This window comes from Rhinopithecus roxellana, chromosome 8 (genome assembly GCF_007565055.1).
Source record: "Rhinopithecus roxellana isolate Shanxi Qingling chromosome 8, ASM756505v1, whole genome shotgun sequence".
NCBI lineage: Eukaryota > Metazoa > Chordata > Mammalia > Primates > Cercopithecidae > Rhinopithecus > Rhinopithecus roxellana.
The window spans coordinates 5,731,919-5,749,777 of NC_044556.1; the positions used below are offsets into that span (position 1 = coordinate 5,731,919).

The window sequence follows — 17,859 nt, forward strand, 5'->3', positions numbered from 1 at the left end:
GTGAGTTGAATAGGTTTTAAGTTCTTGAGAACACAGGCTAAGGGAGAAGAATGGGGAATGGAGGGTGGAAGTTGCCCATAGTGAAGGAGATAAGTTTAAAGACAAAGGTAGAGACACAGAGAAGGCAGTGGGGTGGGGGTGAGCACCCAAAGCAGGCATCCCTGCAATTGACTTGCCACCAAGGGAATGTGGGTGAATGACCAAGGCAGGAGTCCTGGGGGTGATCAGACACCAAGGGAATGTAGGTGAATAATCAGGCAGGCATCCCCACAGTGATCAGCCACCAAGGAAAGACTGTCTTCCTGAGTCTGTGATTGGTGCCACAGTTTTGGGTCCACAGATAAAATGTGTCTCCTTTGTCTCTACTAGAGAGGAAAAATAGCTGGAATTGGAAGGACAGGGAGATTGAAGGGTAGTGAGAGAGGCTGGAGAAGAGAGTGGAAAGACTGCTTACCCAATTTGAAATTGGTGAGATGTTCCTTGGGCTGGTCTAAGGATCCGAGGATCCGAGGCTGTAGGTGGAGCTCCTCACAGAGTGAGGGTGAGGATGGGGGCCGGTCTCCTGAGGGAGTCCCCCGTCCTGGGTTTTGGAACCAAATGTTACACGCATCTGTGTGTAGAGATCACCACAGGCTTTGTGTGAGCAACAAGGCTGTTTATTCACTTTGGTGTAAGTGGGCTGAGTCTGAGAAAGGAGTCAGCAAAGGGAGATGGGGTGGGGCAGTTTTACAGGATTTAGGTAGGTAATGGAAAGTTAGTTAAAGGTGGTTATTTTTTGCAGGCAGAGGCGGGGGTCACAAGGTGCTGGGTGGGGAACTCCTGAGACTTATTGCCCAGGAGAAGAAAGTCACAAGGTCAAGAGATCAGTCGGGGTGGGGCAGGAACAAATCACAATGGTGGAACATCGTCAGTTAAGGCAGGAACTGACTGTTTCACTTCTTTTATGGTTCTTCAGTTGCTCCTGGCCATCTGGATGTATACATGCAGGTCACAGGGGTTATGATGGCTTAGCTTGGGCCCAGAAGCCTGACAAGGAGTTCAAGACCAACCTGGCCAGCATGGCAAAACCCTGTCTCTACTAAAAATACAAAAATTAGCAGGGTGTGGTGGGACGTGCCTGTAATCCCAGCTACTTGGGAGGCTGAGGAGGAGAATCGCTTGAACCTGAGAGGCAGAGGTTGCAGTGAGCTGAGATGGCTCCACTGAACTCCAGCCTTGGTGACAAAGTGAGACTTTGTCTCAAAAAAAAAAAAAAAAAAAAGAAAAGAAAAGAAAAGAAAAAGAAAAAGAAAGCAAAGACGTTTTAAAGCAAGGCAAAAAACCCAGAAATTATTTTTAAAAACAATTCTTAGGCCGGGCGCGGTGGCTCAAGCCTGTAATCCCAGCACTTTGGGAGGCCGAGACGGGCGGATCACGAGGTCAGGAGATCGAGACCATCCTGGCTAACACAGTGAAACCCCCTCTCTACTAAAAAAAATGCAAAAAACTAGCCGGGCGAGGTGGTGGGCGCCTGTAGTCCCAGCTACTCAGGAGGCTGAGGCAGGAGAATGGCATAAACCCGGGAGGCGGAGCTTGCAGTGAGCTGAGATCCGACCACTGCACTCCAGCCTGGGCGACAGAGCGAGACTCCGTCTCAACAAAAAAAAAAAAAAGAAAAAGAAAAAGAAAAACAATTCTTTTGGCTGCATAGAAAATGTTTTTTACATCAAATGTTGAAATAGTAACATAGCAAAATACATAGTTATGTATTTTCTAGATGCATAACACATTGGCTCCTTCCCCTACGGCCCGCCCCCCTGTGGCCTCGCCGGCAGGCCTGGCTGTAACTTCAACCTTTTCTTCTGGGCTTGGCCCCACCTTCCTCGCCGCCCGGGAGAGTGGGCCCCGCCACTTGCCTGTAGCCCGGCCCACAGGCCTGGCTCTAACCTAGACTTTGTCCTCTGGGCCCACTTCTGCCTGCAGCCCCCGCGCTGAGCCCACCCTAACGTCCTCCGCAGCCAAGCAGAAGAAAACTAGAATTTTTCTGCCTCGAGAAGGTCTTACATGGCAGAAACTCTAGTACCAAAACCCCGCCCGGCCCGTGGCGGAGAGCTGAAATGACGTCAGCGGGGCGCCCTTCATTCTGTGACGTCAGCTGTGAGCGCCCGAGAGTCTTTTTGCCTTTCAGAGTTAGGGCCTCTCTGTCGTTGGTGAGTTCCGCGGAGATGAAGTGGTTTGGGGGTAAAGGACGGGTTTGGCCAGGACCTTAGAGAGGCCTGGCCCACTCCTCTCGCGTCCGTAGGGGCCGCTAGCGTCCGCTCAGACCGTCGCTCCCCGGGAGGAGTCGGGCATCTAGTTGCGGTGTCCGCAGGGTGTTTTCATGTGTGCTCCCCTCTCCAAAGGCCTCCAAAGCAGCGTTTGTGAATTTTTTTCCAGCAGGAAAATAATTTCCGCCTTTTGCATCCACGTTGGCTCCGTCCCCAGGGTCCTTCCGGTTCAGGGACCTGGCGATTTCTGAGTTCGGTAAGCACTGGGTGATAGTTGGTTCTAGGGGGCCTTTTCTGTCTTTTCTTATGCAAACGAATATTTCATCTGTAAGTTTGATTTCGTCTTTGTGCGTTGTATTTTATTTTTGACTATTACTTTCATGGCGAAAGATAAAAATACTTATTAGGTTTATAGGGTGTGCATGTTTGTGTATATGAATACTAACGTTTGTAGACCGCCAAGTCTTTGTGCTAAAGAATACTAAAAATAATAACTTACTCTCTTCGAATGGAGTTCCTAGGCCCGTACATCCCAAGAGAGCTTCACAATCAGACCTCCAGAAGAAAAGGACGAAGGCTTTATTATTTTAGTATCACAATCATCAAATTTACAGTTAACTGGGTGGTTGGATTAAGGAGTTCGAAACCAGGCTGGCCAAGATGGTGAAATCCCGTCTCTACTAAAAATCCAAAAAAAAAAAAAAAAAAAAAAAAAAAAATTAGCTGGGTGTGGTGGTGGGATCTTGTAATCCCAGCTACTTGGGAGGCTTAAGGCAGGAGAATCACTTGAACCCAGGAGGCGGAGGTTGCAGTGAGCCGAGATCATGCCACTGCACTCCAGCCTGGGTGACAGAGTGAGACTCTGTTTCAAAAAAAAAAACAAAAAAACAAACAAAGGATGTGTGTATTTTAAGCTACATTGATTGTATATCAATGAAAAAAAAAAAGTTGGCTGGGTACGGTGGCTCACACCTGTGATCCCAGCACTTTGAGAGGCCGAGGCAGGAAGATCTCTTGAGCCCAGGCGTTTAAGACCAGCCTGGGCAACACAGCAAGACTCCATCTCTCCAAGAAAAAAAAGAAAGTAAAATATTCTATACAGATGCCACTAAACTGAATGTTTGTGGGCTTAGCCCTAGGACCCCCAGTTTGAGACCCCTGGGAGTAGGTGTGATCCGTACCAGGAGTCCAGAACTGTGGTTTTTGTGACTTTAGGGTTTTAGTCTTATTGGTAGAATGAGGCCTGTAGAGTTTTTGTGAATTTGGTTCATGGATAATGAACTGTGGAATGTTCACTGTTTATCATTATTTGACTCTCATTCTGTAGGTCATTGTTTGAGTGGCTGTTTCATGTTTAATGATTGTCATTAATTTTTTTTTTTTTTTGAGACAGAGTCTTGCTCTGTCACCCACCTAGGCTGGAGTGCAGTGGCGCGATCTCAGCGTACTGCAACTTCCACTTCCCAGGTTTGAGCGATTCTCCTGCCTAAGCCTCCTGAGTAGCTGGGATTACAGGTGCACACCACCATACCCGGCTAATTTTTGTGTTTTTAGTAGAGACAGGGTTTCACCGTGTTGGTCAGGCTGGTTTTGAACTCCTGACCTCATGGTCCGCTGGCCTTGGCCTCCCAAAGTGCTAGGGTTACAGGCGTGAGCCACCCTGCCTGGCCAAGTAAAACCAAACTTTGGTGGAAAAAAATTAACCAGATAAATACTATGGAAAGGTCTTCTCTTTGAAGACCCATATAACAGACCAGTGTTAGGCACAGAGCGGTTTGGCGTTGCCTCTCTGACAGTGTGACCTGGGAATGCAGGTTTGTTTGATTTGAGTGTTTCCAATCAAGGCCCTGTTGAGGCTACCCAATACTTATGTGTATTGTGAGGTTTTTTGTTTTTTTTTTTTAATGTGTGCATGCAAAACTTGTACTTGCATTCAGGTTCTGGTTTACCGCTTCAATTTTTTTTTTTTTTTTTTTTTTTTTTTTTGAGACGGAGTCTCGCTCTGTCGCCCAGGCTGGAGTGCAGTGGCCGGATCTCAGCTCACTGCAAGCTCCGCCTCCCGGGTTTACGCCATTCTCCTGCCTCAGCCTCCCGAGTAGCTGGACTACAGGCGCCCGCCACCTCGCCCGGCTAGTTTTCTGTATTTTTTAGTAGAGACGGGGTTTCACCGTGTTAGCCAGGATGGTCTCGATCTCCTGAGCTCGTGATCCGCCCGTCTCGGCCTCCCAAAGTGCTGGGATTACAGGCTTGAGCCACCGCGCCCGGCCTTATTTTTATTTCTTTAGAGTTAGGGTCTTGCTGTGTTGTCAAGGCTGGTCTCAAACTTCTGGGCTGAAGCAATCCTCCCACCCTAGCCTCCCAAAATGCTGGGATTACAGGCATGAGCTACTGCCCCAGCCAATGTATATGTTTTGATGACTGATGATGAAGTACTGCTTGTTGATTATTGATTAATACCAACAGGAATCCCAGTAACCCTGTTTAAAGAGGAATGGAGATTGCCACTGTCCATTTAGATTAATGAGGTGTCCTGAAGTGATGTTGGCATCAATGAAAGGAGGGTTCTGGCACATTCTCATCTCACAGGATGGCAGCTGTTGATCTGTCCCATGGTAAGCCCTGTTGCTCTTTTTTGGATATCCTGCCCTAGGTTCACTCTGCACAATATAGGGTCTAGTGGTTTGGGCTGCCGGTCATGTTGCTGATTCGTTTGGGAGGTGCTGAGGGGGGCCGGAACGTGCTCTTCTGTGAGTTAGCCCTTGCCTGGCTATGAGTTTTGGAAACAGTACTGCATAATCTCCTTCATGAATTTTAATCAGCATGCTAGAGTCACATGCTCTGGGTGTATGTTTTCTTATGGGTGAAATGACACCATTGTACTTTTCCTGACGGGCAGCACAGCTCATCGTCACCTTTAGGACTGCTCTGGCATTGTATGGCAGTAGGTTGTATGTTTGTGTTTTCTTTCTTTTTTTTTTTTTCTGATACAAAGTCTCACTCTTTTGCGCAGGCTGGAGTGCAGTGGTGTGTTCATAGTTCACCACAGCCTCAAACTCCTGGGCTCAAGCAATCCTCCCACCTCCGCCTCCCAAGTACCTGGGACTACAGGCACATGCCACCATGCCTAACTGATTAAAAAATTATTTTTGTAGAGATGAGGGGGTCTATGTTCACTATGTTGCCCAGGGTGGTCTTGAACTCCTAGGCTTAGCAATCTTCCTGCCTCAGCCTCCCCAGGGAGGTGAGACTGCAGGTGTGCATTACCATGCCGGGCTCGTTGTAAAATTTTTTTGTAGATACGGAGTCTCACTGTGTTGCCCAGGCTGATCTCAAACTCCTCACCTCAAGCAGTCCTCCCACCTCAACCTCCCAGAGCACTAGGATTACAGATGTGAGCCACTGCAACTGGCCTCGTGTGTTTTCCTGATTTTGCAGGAATATATGGGAATTTCATACTAGGAGGTAATGACCTCTAGGTAGGTGGATGTGGGGATTATGGTCAGCTTGGAGTTCTCATGCTTTTCATTTTCTTACAGGACATTATCTTTCTGGGAACCCAGTTTGCCTTCATGAAGAAAAGACGCCAGCAGGAAGGATAGTGTCTGACTGCCTAACAGATTGTTATCAGGTAAAAAGCAGCTGTATCCTTATACGTAGTGACATACTTGCATCCACCAGGTAGACACATTTCCCTCTAGACAGACTTGTCTCCAAGCTTCTTTGTTTTTTTTTTTGGAGACAGAGTCTTGCTCTTTTGCCCGGGCTGGAGTGCAGTGGTGCGATCTCGGCTCACTGCAAGCTCTGCGTCCTGGGTTCACGCCATTCTCCGGCCTCAGCCTCCCAAGTAGCTGGGACTACAGGCGTCCGCCACCACACCCGGCTAATTTTTTGTATTTTGAGTAGAGACAGGGTTTCACCATGGGCTCGATCTCTTGACCTTGTGATCCGCCCACCTCAGCCTCCCAAAGTGCTGGGATTATAGGAGTGAGCCACAGCGCCCGGCGTCTCCACGCTTCTTAAAGCAAATAAAGAGTCACTCAAGGACTGAATCCCCATTTGAATTTCCCCAAAGAATGAGGCCTTCCATATAGGAAGGTGTTAACTTGGAAATCATCCCAGGCTGGGCATGGTGGCTTACACTCATAATCCCAGTACTTTAGGAGGCTGAAGCGGGCAGATTGCTTGAGTATAGGAATTCAAGACCAGCCTGAGCAACATAGTGAGACCCCATCTCTACAAAAAATTTAAAAATTAGATGGGCAAAGTGGTGCATGACTGGACTCCCAGCTACTTGGGAGGCTGAAGTGGGAGGATCACTTGAGCCCTGGAAGTTGAGGCTGCAGTGAGCTGTGATTGCATCACTGCACTGTAGCCTGGACAACAGAGCGAGACTCTGTCTCAAAAAAATAAAAAAAAATAAAGTGTCGTTTCCTCAAGTTGTTTATCAGCATTGATCAGATGTCTGGAACGTGCTGAGCAATGTGCTCAAATAGATGGAAATAAGATGAGATCTCGGCCAGGCACGGTGGCTCATGCCTGTAATCCTAGCACTTTGGGAGGCCAAAGGGGGCAGATCATGAGGTCAGGAGTTCGAGACTAGCCTAGCCAGTATGGTGGAACCCCATGTCTACTAAAAATACAAAAAATTAGCTGGAAATGGTGACACGTGCCTGTAATTTCAGCTACTTGGGAGGCTGAGGCAGGAGAATTGCTTGAACCCGGGAGGCGGAGGTTGCAGTGAGCTGAGATCGCACCACTGTACTCCAGCCTGGGTGACAGGTTGAGACTCCATTTCAGAAAAAAAAAAAAAAAAAAAAAAAGATCTTCCTAGTCTGGCTGTGGGGAGATAAATTCATATTCAAGGAGTGTCATTAATGAGCTATGAGTGGAGGAGATGACAGTGAGTATGTTTAGGGAGTGAGGAGTTTCTAGGACCCTAAACCCTGGGGCTGGCCATTGCAGCCCTTGGAATCCTGCATAGGCATTGGGTCCCCCTTCCTCATTCTCCAGTAAACGCTGATGGACTTGTTACTTGGCTCCAACCAGTGTTGTGTGTGATGCTTTAGGGTTCAGTGACCTTCGACGATGTGGCTGTGGACTTCACCCAGGAGGAGTGGACTTTATTGGACCCAACTCAGAGAAGCCTCTACAGTGACGTGATGCTGGAGAACTACAAGAATCTGGCCACAGTGGGTAAGATCCTTGCAGCCTCCTATGGAACTGGCCTCATCCCTTGCAGCCTTCTATGGAACTGATATATACTTACTGTTTTGCAGCATTGGCAAGAGAAAGAATAGAGACATAGTCCCTGTCCTAAATAGATTTTAATCTACTGTGACTCTTCTCAAAATGTGGTCCAAGATTGATAGCAACACCATCTGCCTGTTAGAAATGTACATTTTCCTTCTGCACCCAGAAACCTGGAGTTGGAGTCCAATCATCTGTATTTGAAAAGTTCTCTTAATCCCAGCACTTTGGGAGGCCAAGACGGGCGGATCACGAGGTCAGGAGATCGAGACCATCCTGGCTAACACAGTGAAACCCCGCCTCTACTAAAAAATACAAAAAACTAGCCGAGCGAGGTGGCGGGTGCCTGTAGTCCCAGCTACTCGGGAGGCTGAGGCAGGAGAATGGCGTGAACCCGGGAGGCGGAGCTTGTAGTGAGCCGAGATCCGGCCATTGCACTCCAGCCTGGGCAACAGAGCGAGACTCCATCTCAAAAAAAAAAAAAGAAAAGTTCTCTGGATGACTCTGATGCACAATAATGTTTTCAAAAACACTGGGGTATTTGTTTCCCCAGAAGAGCGAAGATCTCTGTTATACTTCCTTATTTCGTATTTGTTGTTGTTGTTCTTGTTGTTTCGAGACAGTCTTACTCTGTCATGCAGGTTGGAGTGCATTGGCATGATCTCGGCTCACTGCAACCTCTGCCTCCTGGGTGTAAGCAATTCTTGTGCCTCAACCTCCCGAACAGCTGGGAACAGCTGGGATTACCGGCATGCGCCACCACACCTGGCTAATTTTTTTTTTTTTTTTTTTTTTGTATTTTTAGAAGAGATAGGGTTTCATCATGTTGGCCAGGCTGGTCTCGAACTCCTGACTCAAGTGATCCTCCTGCCTCAGTCTCCCAAAGTGCTGGGATTACAGGCACGAGCCACCATACCTGGCCATTATTTTGTGTTTGATCAAAAGTCTTAGTGCTTTTTAAATGTGTACCTAAACCTGAATTTCGGATTTAGGAGACAGAAGTAACCAGACTGTTTGGGGCACAGTCAGAGTTGTTATTTGCATTTTTAGTCCTTTTGAAATAGCTTCATCACTTTCATTAGGTCTGTAGTTCCTGAATCATAGAAAGGTTTGTCATCTCTTGTATGAGCCTCTTCCATTAATGTATTTCTCTGTGCTCAGGAGGTCAGATCATCAAACCCAGTCTGATCTCTTGGTTGGAACAAGAAGAGTCAAGGACAGTTCGGGCAGGAGTTCTCCAAGGTGAGTGTTCATGAAGAACAACTCTGGTTGATGAGAAGTTCAGTCCGTTTGGAAGCATAATTAGGAAACTTTTTAACATGTACTTTCTCCATGCAGGTTTAGATACAATTAGGAAATATTTAACTTCCCACACGCTTTTACTTACAGAACAGTCCCCCCTTGTCTGTGATTTCATTTTTCACGGTTTCAGTTATCTGCATTCAACCATGGTCCAAAAATATTAAATGGAAAACTTGGCTAGGCATGGTGGCCCACGCCTATAATCCCCACACATTGGGAGGCCTAGGTGGGTGAAATCGTTGAGCACAGGAGTTCAAGACCAGCCTGGGCAACATACCGAGAACCTTGTTTCCACAAAAAATACAAAAATTAGCCAAGGGTGGTGGGATGCACCTGCTGTCCCAGCAACTCAGGAGACTGAGCTGTGAGGATTAATTGAGACTGGGAGGTCAAGGCTGTGGTGAGATGTGGTTGCACCACTGTACTCCAGCCTAGGTGACAGAGTGAGACCCTGGCCACTGACCCCCACCCCGCAAAAAAAAAAAAAAAATTCCAGAAATAAACAAAACAATTCATAAGTTTTCAATTTCTCATCGTTCTCAGTAGCATGATGAAATCTTATGTCATCCTGCCTGGGGTGTGAATCATCCATTTGTCCAGTATATCTATGCTGTGTACACCACCTGTCAGTCACGTAGTGGTCATCTCAGTTACCAGATCGAAGAATCACAGTATGTACAGGGTTCAGAACTAAGCCATGATTCAGGCATCCACCTGGGGTCTTAGAACATTTCTTATTTATTTATTTTTTTTTGAGACGGAGTCTCGCTCTGTCACCCAGGCTGGAGTGCAGTGGCCGGATCTCAGCTCACTGCAAGCTCCGCCTCCCGGGTTCCCGCCATTCTCCTGCCTCAGCCTCCTGAGTTGCTGGGACTACAGGCGCCCGCCACCTCGCCCGGCTGGATTTTTGTGTTTTTTTTAGTAGAGACGGGGTTTCACTGTGTTAGCCAGGATGGTCTCGATCTCCCGGCCTCGTGATCCTCCCGTCTCGGCCTCCCAAAGTGCCGGGATTACAGGCTTGAGCCACCGCGCCCGGCCAGAACATTTCTTTAATTGTTTAGATATACGCTCTTTTTGTTTGTTTGTTTGTTTGTTTTTTGTTTTTGTTTTTGTTTTTGTTTTTTTTTTTTGAGGCGGAGTCTCGCTCTGTCACCCGGACTAGAGTGCAGTGGCCGGATCTCAGCTCACTGCAAGCTCCGCCTCTCGGGTTTACGCCATTCTCCTGCCTCAGCCTCCCGAGTAGCTGGGACTACAGGAGCCCGCCACCTCGCTCGGCTAGTTTTTGTATTTTTAGTAGAGACGGGGTTTCACTGTGTTAGCCAGGATGGTCTCGATCTCCTGACCTTGTGATCCGCCCGTCTCGGCCTCCCAAAGTGCTGGGATTACAGGCTTGAGCCACCGCGCCCGGCCAGATATACGCTCTTTTTTCAGAAATTTCCTACTTTCATTTCCTGATACTCTCTATTCACTATCAGTTTTAATTTTCATAGCATCAATTTGTAATAAACGATTGAAAAGTTTTACCCCATGTCCTTGTCTTGGCCAGTTTTACTCCCTTTGGATCATTTACATAAAAACCAAATTTTTAATGTAGCCCAGATCCCTAAATGTCTTTCTGCTTTTTCTTGCCATGTTTAATTTGAAACAAATAGAAATGAGTCATATTGTTTTCAACTCTTTACATTTCTTTCTCCAAATCCTTTCATTTATTCTTGTTGTGGTTCACTCTCTTGCCAAGGCTGGAGTGCAGTGGTGTGATCTCAGCTCCTTGCAACCTCTGCCTCCCGGATTCAGGAGATTCTTCAGCCTCAGCCCCGCGAGTAGCTGGGATTACAGGTGCTCACCACCACGCCCAGCTAACTTCTGTATTTTTAGTAGAGATAGGGTTTCGCCATGTTGGCCAGGCTGGTCTCAAACTCCTGACCTCAAGTGATGCACCTGCCTTAGCCTCCCAAAATGCTGGGATTACAGGCATGAGCCACCGCACCTGGCCTGAGTCCTTTTCTTTGTCTGTTTTGTTTCAGGATGGGAAATGCAGCTTGAGACCCAATGGTCTACACTTCAGCAGGACTTTTTGATGGGTCAGACATCCATCGGGATACAATTGGTAAGATTTGCAAGGGATATTTTTTATCTTCCACCCTCAGAGAAAATCAGGAATTCTATTATGGGAAGTCAGCAAAAGTAAGAGATATTTGAGAGAAGTTGCATACACACAAGAGGGAGCGAAGAATCTGGGGATGCTCCAAATGTATTGTGAAACTTGTTTCTTCAGAGCTTTTACACATTCCCACATATGTAACTAGGCATTGAGTTTTGTTTTGGTGTTGTTTTGAAAAGAAGTATTGCTCTGTCACCCAGGCTGGAGTGCAGTGGTGCAATCATGGCTCAGTAGAGTCTTGACCTCCTGGGCTCAAGCAATCCTCCTACCTCAGCCTCCCTTAGTAGCTGGGGCTATAGGCATGCTCCACCACACCCAGCTAATTCTTTAAAATTTTTGTGGAGACAGGGTCTTGCTGTGTTGCCCAGGCTAGTCTCGAACTCCTGTGCTCAAGTGATCCTCCACCTCAGTTTACAGAAGCGCTGGAATTACAGGCATGAGCCACCACATCTGGCTTAGACTATGAATTGCTTTTGGTTTTTTTTGTCGAGACAAGGTCTTACTGTGTCACCCAGGCTGGAATGCAGTGGCACAAACATGGCTCACTGAAGCCTTGACTTCTTGGCTCAAGTGATCCTCCCACCTCAGCCTCCTACGTGGTTGGGACTACAGGAATGCACCGCCATGCCCAGCTAATTTTTTTTTTTTTTGAGACAGAGTCTTGCTCTGTCACCCAGGCTGGAGTGCAGTGGCACAGTCTCGGCTCACTGCAAACTCGTCTCCTGAGTTCATGCCATTCTCCTGCCTCAGCCTCCCGAGTAGCTGGGACTACAGGCGCCCGCCACCACGCCTGGCTCATTTTTTTGTATTTTTAGTAGAGATGGGGTTTTGCCGTGTTAGGCAGGATGGTCTCGATCTCCTGACCTTGTGATCCGCCCACCTTGGCCTCCCAAAGTGCTGGGATTACAGGCGTGAGCCACCGCGCCCAACTCAGCTAATTTTTTGATATTTTTTGTAGAGATGGAGTTTCGCCATGTTGCCCAGGCTGGTCTCTAACTCCTAGGTTCAAATGATCCACCCACCTTTGCCTCACAAAATGCCGAGATTACAAATGTGAGCTACTGCACCCATGTAGACACTGAATTTCAAAAACAATTTCTTGGAATTCTACAGAAATATGTTTTTTTTATTATTATTATTATCTTGAGATGGCGTCTCACTTTGTTGCCCAGGCTGGAGTGCAGTGGCACGATCTTGGCTCACTGCAACCTCCGCCTCCAGGTTCAAGCGATTCTTGTGCTCAGCCTCCCAAGTAGCTGGGATTACAGGCATGTACCACCAAGCCCAGCTAATGTTTTTTTTTTTTTTTTTTTTTTTTTTTTTTGAGACGGAGTCTCGCTCTGTCGCCCAGGCTAGAGTGCAGTGGCCGGATCTCAGCTCTCAGCTCACTGCAAGCTCCGCCTCCCGGGTTTATGCCATTCTCTCGCCTCAGCCTCCCGAGTAGCTGGGACTACAGGCGCCTGCCACCACGCCCAGCTAGTTTTTTGTATTTTTTTAGTAGAGACGGGGTTTCACCGTGTTAGCCAGGATGGTCTCGATCTCCTGACCTCGTGATCCGCCCGTCTCGGCCTCCCAAAGTGCTGGGATTACAGGCTTGAGCCACCGTGCCTGGCTCCCAGCTAATTTTTGTATTTTTTTTTTTTTTTTTTTTTTTTGAGACGGAGTCTCGCTCTGTCACCCAGGCTGGAGTGCAGTGGCATGATCTCGGCTCACTGCAAGCTCCGCCTCCTGGGTTCACGCCATTCTCCTGCCTCAGCCTCCCAGGTGGCTGGGACTACAGGTGCCGCCACCTCGTCCGGCTAGTTTTTTGTATTTTTAGTAGAGACGGGGTTTCACCATGTTTGCCAGGATGGTCTCGATCTCCTGACCTCGTGATCCGCCCGTCTCGGCCTCCCAAAGTGCTGGGATTACAGGCTTGAGCCACCGCGCCCGGCTAATTTTTGTATTTTTAGTAGAGACAGTGTTTCACCATGTTGGCCAAACTGGTCTTGAACTCCTGACCTCAGGTGATCTGCCCCGACTTGGGCTCCCAGAGTGCTGGGATTACAGGCGTGAGCCACCACAACTAGCCAAGATTAAAGTAGATGGCACAACATTCTAGAATAAGAGTTAAGTTGTACCACTTAAAATAAATCTACAGGGCAGGACCTGAATGCGAGTAATAAAAATGGCATCAATTATAATCACCATTATAATGTTTGTAGCTTCAGATGGGTACGTCTGTTAATATGTTTGAGAAAAATCCTTAAATCATCATCATCCCTTCAACAGGAAGGAAAACACAACGGAGGGGAACTCTGTGACTGTGAGCAGTGTGGAGAAGTCTTCAGTGAACACTCATGCCTTAAGACGCACATGAGAACTCAAAGTACAGGGAACACTCATAACTGTAATCGGTATGGAAAAGATTTCCTTACTCTGCATGAGAAAACCTCTACGGGTGAGAAGTTTAATCAGAGTGAAAAAATCTTCAGCCTGACACCAAATATTGTATACCAGAGAACTAGCACACAAGAAAAGTCATTTGGATGTAGTCACTGTGGAAAATCCTTCATTAACGAGTCATACCTTCAGGCACATACGAGAACTCACAATGGAGAAAAACTCTATGAATGGAGGGATTATGGGCCAGGTTTTATTGACTCCACAAGCCTTTCTGTGCTTATAGAAACCCTCAATGCAAAAAAGCCCTACAAATGTAAGGAATGTGGAAAAGGCTATAGGTACCCAGCCTACCTCAGTATTCACATGCGAACTCACACTGGGGAGAAACCATATGAATGTAAGGAATGTGGGAAAGCCTTCAATTATTCCAATTCATTTCAGATACATGGAAGAACTCACACTGGAGAGAAACCCTATGTATGTAAGGAATGTGGGAAAGCCTTCACTCAGTACTCGGGCCTTAGTATGCATGTACGATCTCACAGTGGAGACAAGCCCTACGAATGTAAGGAATGTGGGAAATCCTTCCTTACATCCTCACGCCTTATTCAACATATAAGAACTCACACTGGAGAGAAACCTTTTGTATGTGTTGAATGTGGGAAAGCCTTTGCAGTTTCCTCAAATCTTAGTGGACATTTGAGAACTCACACTGAAGAGAAGGCCTGTGAGTGTAAGATATGCGGGAAAGTATTTGGGTATCCCTCATGTCTTAATAATCACATGCGAACACACAGTGCCCAGAAACCATACACCTGTAAGGAATGTGGGAAGGCTTTTAACTATTCCACCCACCTTAAAATTCACATGAGAATCCACACTGGAGAAAAACCCTATGAGTGTAAACAGTGTGGAAAGGCCTTCAGCCATTCCAGTTCATTTCAAATACATGGAAGGACTCACACTGGAGAGAAGCCCTATGAATGTAAGGAGTGTGGGAAAGCCTTCACGTGTTCCAGTTCCTTTAGAATTCATGAAAAAACTCACACAGAAGAGAAACCCTATAAATGTCAGCAGTGCGGGAAAGCTTACAGTCATCCCCGTTCACTTCGAAGACATGAACAAATTCACTAGTGAGAAACTCTGTCCATGTAATACATGTGGGAAAGCTCTCATTTGTTCCAGTTCACTTCAAAGACATGAATGAACTCACTCTGGAGAGAAGAAAGTCTACGAAAATTACTTAATTCCTGTAATGCCAGCACTTTGGGAGGCTGAGGTGGGCGGATCACTTGAGGTCAGGAGTTTGAGGCCAATCTGGCGAAACCCTGGCTCTACTAAAAATACAAAAAATTTAGCCAGGCATGGTGGTGGGTGCCTGTAATCCCAGCTACTTGGGAGGCTGAGGCAAGAGAATCGCTTGAACCCAGGAAGCAGAGGTTGCAGTGAGCAGAGATCGTGCCACTGCACTCCAGCCTGGGCGACAGAGTGAGACTCCATCTCAAAAAAAAAAAAAAAAAAAAAAAAATTATTTGCTTAAATTGAGTCTGTTAGGGTACATCCCTAATCCAATCTGACTGGAGTTCCTATAAGAAGAGAAAGACACAACTGGGATGACAAATAGAGAAGATGATGTGAAGTCATGAGATGATAGCCATCTGCAAGCCAGAGAGCCAGGACAGATCCTTCTATCAAGGCCACCAGCCCTGCTGGCACCTTCATCTTGGGCTTCCAGAACTTTGAGCGAATAAACTTCTCTTGTGTGAGCCACCCAGTCTGTGGTGTTTTGTTGTGGCGGCTCTAGCAAGTGAATACAGTAAGCAATAAGCAAAAACGTTTATAGATTGTCCAAAAGCCTTAATATTCACATGCAAAGCCATGCTGGAGAGAAACTATATGAATGTAAGACATGGGAAAGCCTTCATTGAGTCTTCAGTCCTTTCTACATACAGGAGGAATTACATAGGAGAGAAATTGTATGAATGTAAGGCACATGAAAAAGCCTGTGAATGTTCACTGTATTTTAATATTCACATGCAAGTTGTCTGGATATAGACCGTATGAAAATAGAGGGGAAAAAAGGAAAGAAAGTTTCTTTTTCTGTGAAAGTAAGGAATGTGACCCAATACACCATATTGGAACTTGGAGTGGACCGAAACCCCATTAGGATTGTGGAAAAGCTTACGTTATATGTTTTCTACCTTCTAGAAGGTGTAAGAAGTCAAACTGGAGAGAAGCCTTCTACCTGTAATGCATGTAGGAAGCCTTACATTAAATCCACAGAAATTTTTTTTTACACATCTAAAATTACCTCAAAACCCTGGGAAGGTAAGGAATGTGGTATATCCTTTAAATATTTAACATGCCGTAATATTTACCTGAATTCTCATAATACTGTATTGTTTCTTGAGTAGTGTTAGTACTTTATACTATCAAAATAATCCTAAATCCTCCCTCTCAGACCTTCCTTCATTACTGTATTTCACATATATGCATATACACACACACAAAATTAGCATATGTAATCTAATACATTGTAGCTGTTTTTCAGAAGTTACCTGTTAGATCAATTAAGAATTAGAAAAATAAACATTGTTATTTTACTTCACTTCTATGCTCAAAGTTGGATGTAATTCTTATACTTGATCCTCAAAACTTAAGGCATTTTCCCCCTCAGGTTTCTATGAAAATTTTTGTTATCTTTGATATTCTGTTATTTTTAAATGATATACCTAGGTATAGGTTTTTGGTGCTTGTCCTGCTTGGTGTTTGCTTAGCCTCCTGGATTTGTGTTTTGGCGTCAGTTAATTTTGAGAAATTCTGTCATTATTGTTTCAAATGTTTCTTTCCCTTTTTTTTCTGTCCATCTGATATTTCCTTTATATGTAGGATATAACTTTTCTAGGTATCCCACAGGTCTTATATCTTGTTTTTTTATTCTTACTTATCTTTGCTTTTCAGTTGTGGATGTTTCTACTGATATATTCTCTTTTCTACTGACATATTCTTAAGCTCTTTAGTTGACTGTTTTCTGGCCAATAATAAGCCTACTGAAGACATTCTTCATTTCTGTTGCTGTCTTCAATCTCTAGCAATTCTTTGTGGTTCTTAGAATTTCCATTCTGCATTTACACTGTCTGTCTGTTCTTGGATGCTGTCTGCTTTATCCAGTAGAATCCAGGGCATATCAATCATAATTGTTTTAAATTCCCGGTCTGATAATTTCAGCAATCCTGCTATGTCTGGTTCTGGTTCTTACTCTTTCTCTTTAAACTAAGTTTTGCCTTTTGGTATGCTTGTAATTTTTCCTTAGCTGGACATGGCATACTGGATAAGAGGAACTGCTGTAAGCAGGCCTCTAGTAATGGTGGTAAGCTGTGGGGAGAGGGGCAGTGTTCTATTGTCCAGGGATTAGATGTCACTCTTTTAGTGAGTCTGTGCCTCTGCACTGTGAACTTCATAGTTTTTCCCACCCTTTAGTTGGGTCAGGATATATAGAGTTGGCTGGAGTTGGATATTTCCCTTCCTGCAGGTCACTGAAGCTCTGACTGAAATTCTGGGTGCGGTGGCTTATGCCTATAATCCCAGCATTTTGGAGGGCCAAGGCAGGTGGATCACCTGAGTTTGGGAGTTTGTGACCACACTGAATCGCTGGAATCCAGGAGGTGGAGGTTGCAGTGAGGCGAGATTGTGACACTGCACTCCAGCCTGGGCAACAGTGAGACACTCTCAAAAAAAAGAAAAAAGAAAAAAAAGGCCAAGCATAGTGGCTCATGCCTGTAATCCCAGCACTTTGGGAGGCCGAGGCAGGTGGATCATGAGGTCAGGAGATCGAGACCATCCTGGCCAACACGGCGAAACACCATCTCTACTAAAAATACAAAAAAAATTAGCTGGGCATGGTGGCGGGCACCTGTAGTCCCCAGCTACTCAGGAGGCTGAGGCAGGAGAATGGCATGAACCCGGGAGGTGGAGCTTGCAGTGAGCCGAGACCTCGTCACTGCACTCCAGCCTGGGCGACGGTGCGAGACTCTGTCTCAAAAAAAAAAAAAAATTCATCGATGCTCAGCCCTTCTTGAACATGAACTCATAGTGAACAGAGCCCTATGAATGTGAGGAATATTGAGAAGCCATCACTAGTTACTCACTCAAACCTTATTGAATGTATGAGAATTTACTCCAGAGAGATGCCCTTTCAGCATAAGAAATGTTGGAAAGGATTTATATAATCTTTCCTTTTTAATATCCACATACAAACTTACTGGAGAAAAACCCCAAAAATGTAAAGCAATATTGAAAAACCTACAGTTATTTAAATTCATTTCAAGTATGTGAACTCACTGTAAAGAAATCCTGTGAATGTAAGTAGTATGATAAATTCTTGAATTTTTTTTTTTTTTTTGAGATGGAGTTTTGCTCTTGTTGCCCAGGCTGGAGTGCAGTGGCTCAATCTCAACTTACCACAACCTCTGCCCCCCCAGATTCAAGTGATTCTTCTGCCTCAGCCTTCCAAGTAGC

General features: G+C 45.8%; 1 protein-coding gene across 3 annotated transcripts; it reads left to right on the forward strand.

Annotated features, from left to right (window-relative positions):
• The first annotated feature begins 1,846 nt into the window (after positions 1 to 1,846).
• Positions 1,847 to 16,990, forward strand: ZNF426 (zinc finger protein 426). Of its 3 annotated transcripts, XM_030936974.1 has the most exons (9): positions 1,848 to 2,189; positions 2,416 to 2,502; positions 4,710 to 4,858; positions 5,543 to 5,708; positions 5,783 to 5,874; positions 7,313 to 7,439; positions 8,655 to 8,735; positions 10,820 to 10,902; positions 13,228 to 16,990. In XM_030936974.1, the coding sequence occupies exons 6-9, from the start codon at positions 7,406 to 7,408 to the stop codon at positions 14,473 to 14,475; spliced, it is 1,446 nt and encodes a 481-aa protein (XP_030792834.1). In that variant the 5' UTR covers positions 1,848 to 2,189; positions 2,416 to 2,502; positions 4,710 to 4,858; positions 5,543 to 5,708; positions 5,783 to 5,874; positions 7,313 to 7,405; the 3' UTR covers positions 14,476 to 16,990. The 3 variants fall into 3 exon arrangements, with proteins under 3 accessions (XP_010372117.1, XP_030792833.1, XP_030792834.1); XM_010373815.2 differs by lacking the exon at positions 5,543 to 5,708 and having other exon boundaries at positions 1,847 to 2,189; XM_030936973.1 differs by lacking the exon at positions 5,543 to 5,708 and having other exon boundaries at positions 1,847 to 2,189; positions 2,419 to 2,502.
• The last annotated feature ends 869 nt before the right edge of the window (positions 16,991 to 17,859 follow it).

Coding starts and splice junctions, on each gene's coding strand:
- ZNF426 (XM_010373815.2), top strand. CDS start 4,834: ATGGCAGCTGTTGATCTGTCCCATG. Junction 8,736..10,819: donor TCGGGCAGGAGTTCTCCAAG/GTGAGTGTTCAT, acceptor GTTTTGTTTCAG/GATGGGAAATGCAGCTTGAG. Junction 10,903..13,227: donor CATCCATCGGGATACAATTG/GTAAGATTTGCA, acceptor TCCCTTCAACAG/GAAGGAAAACACAACGGAGG.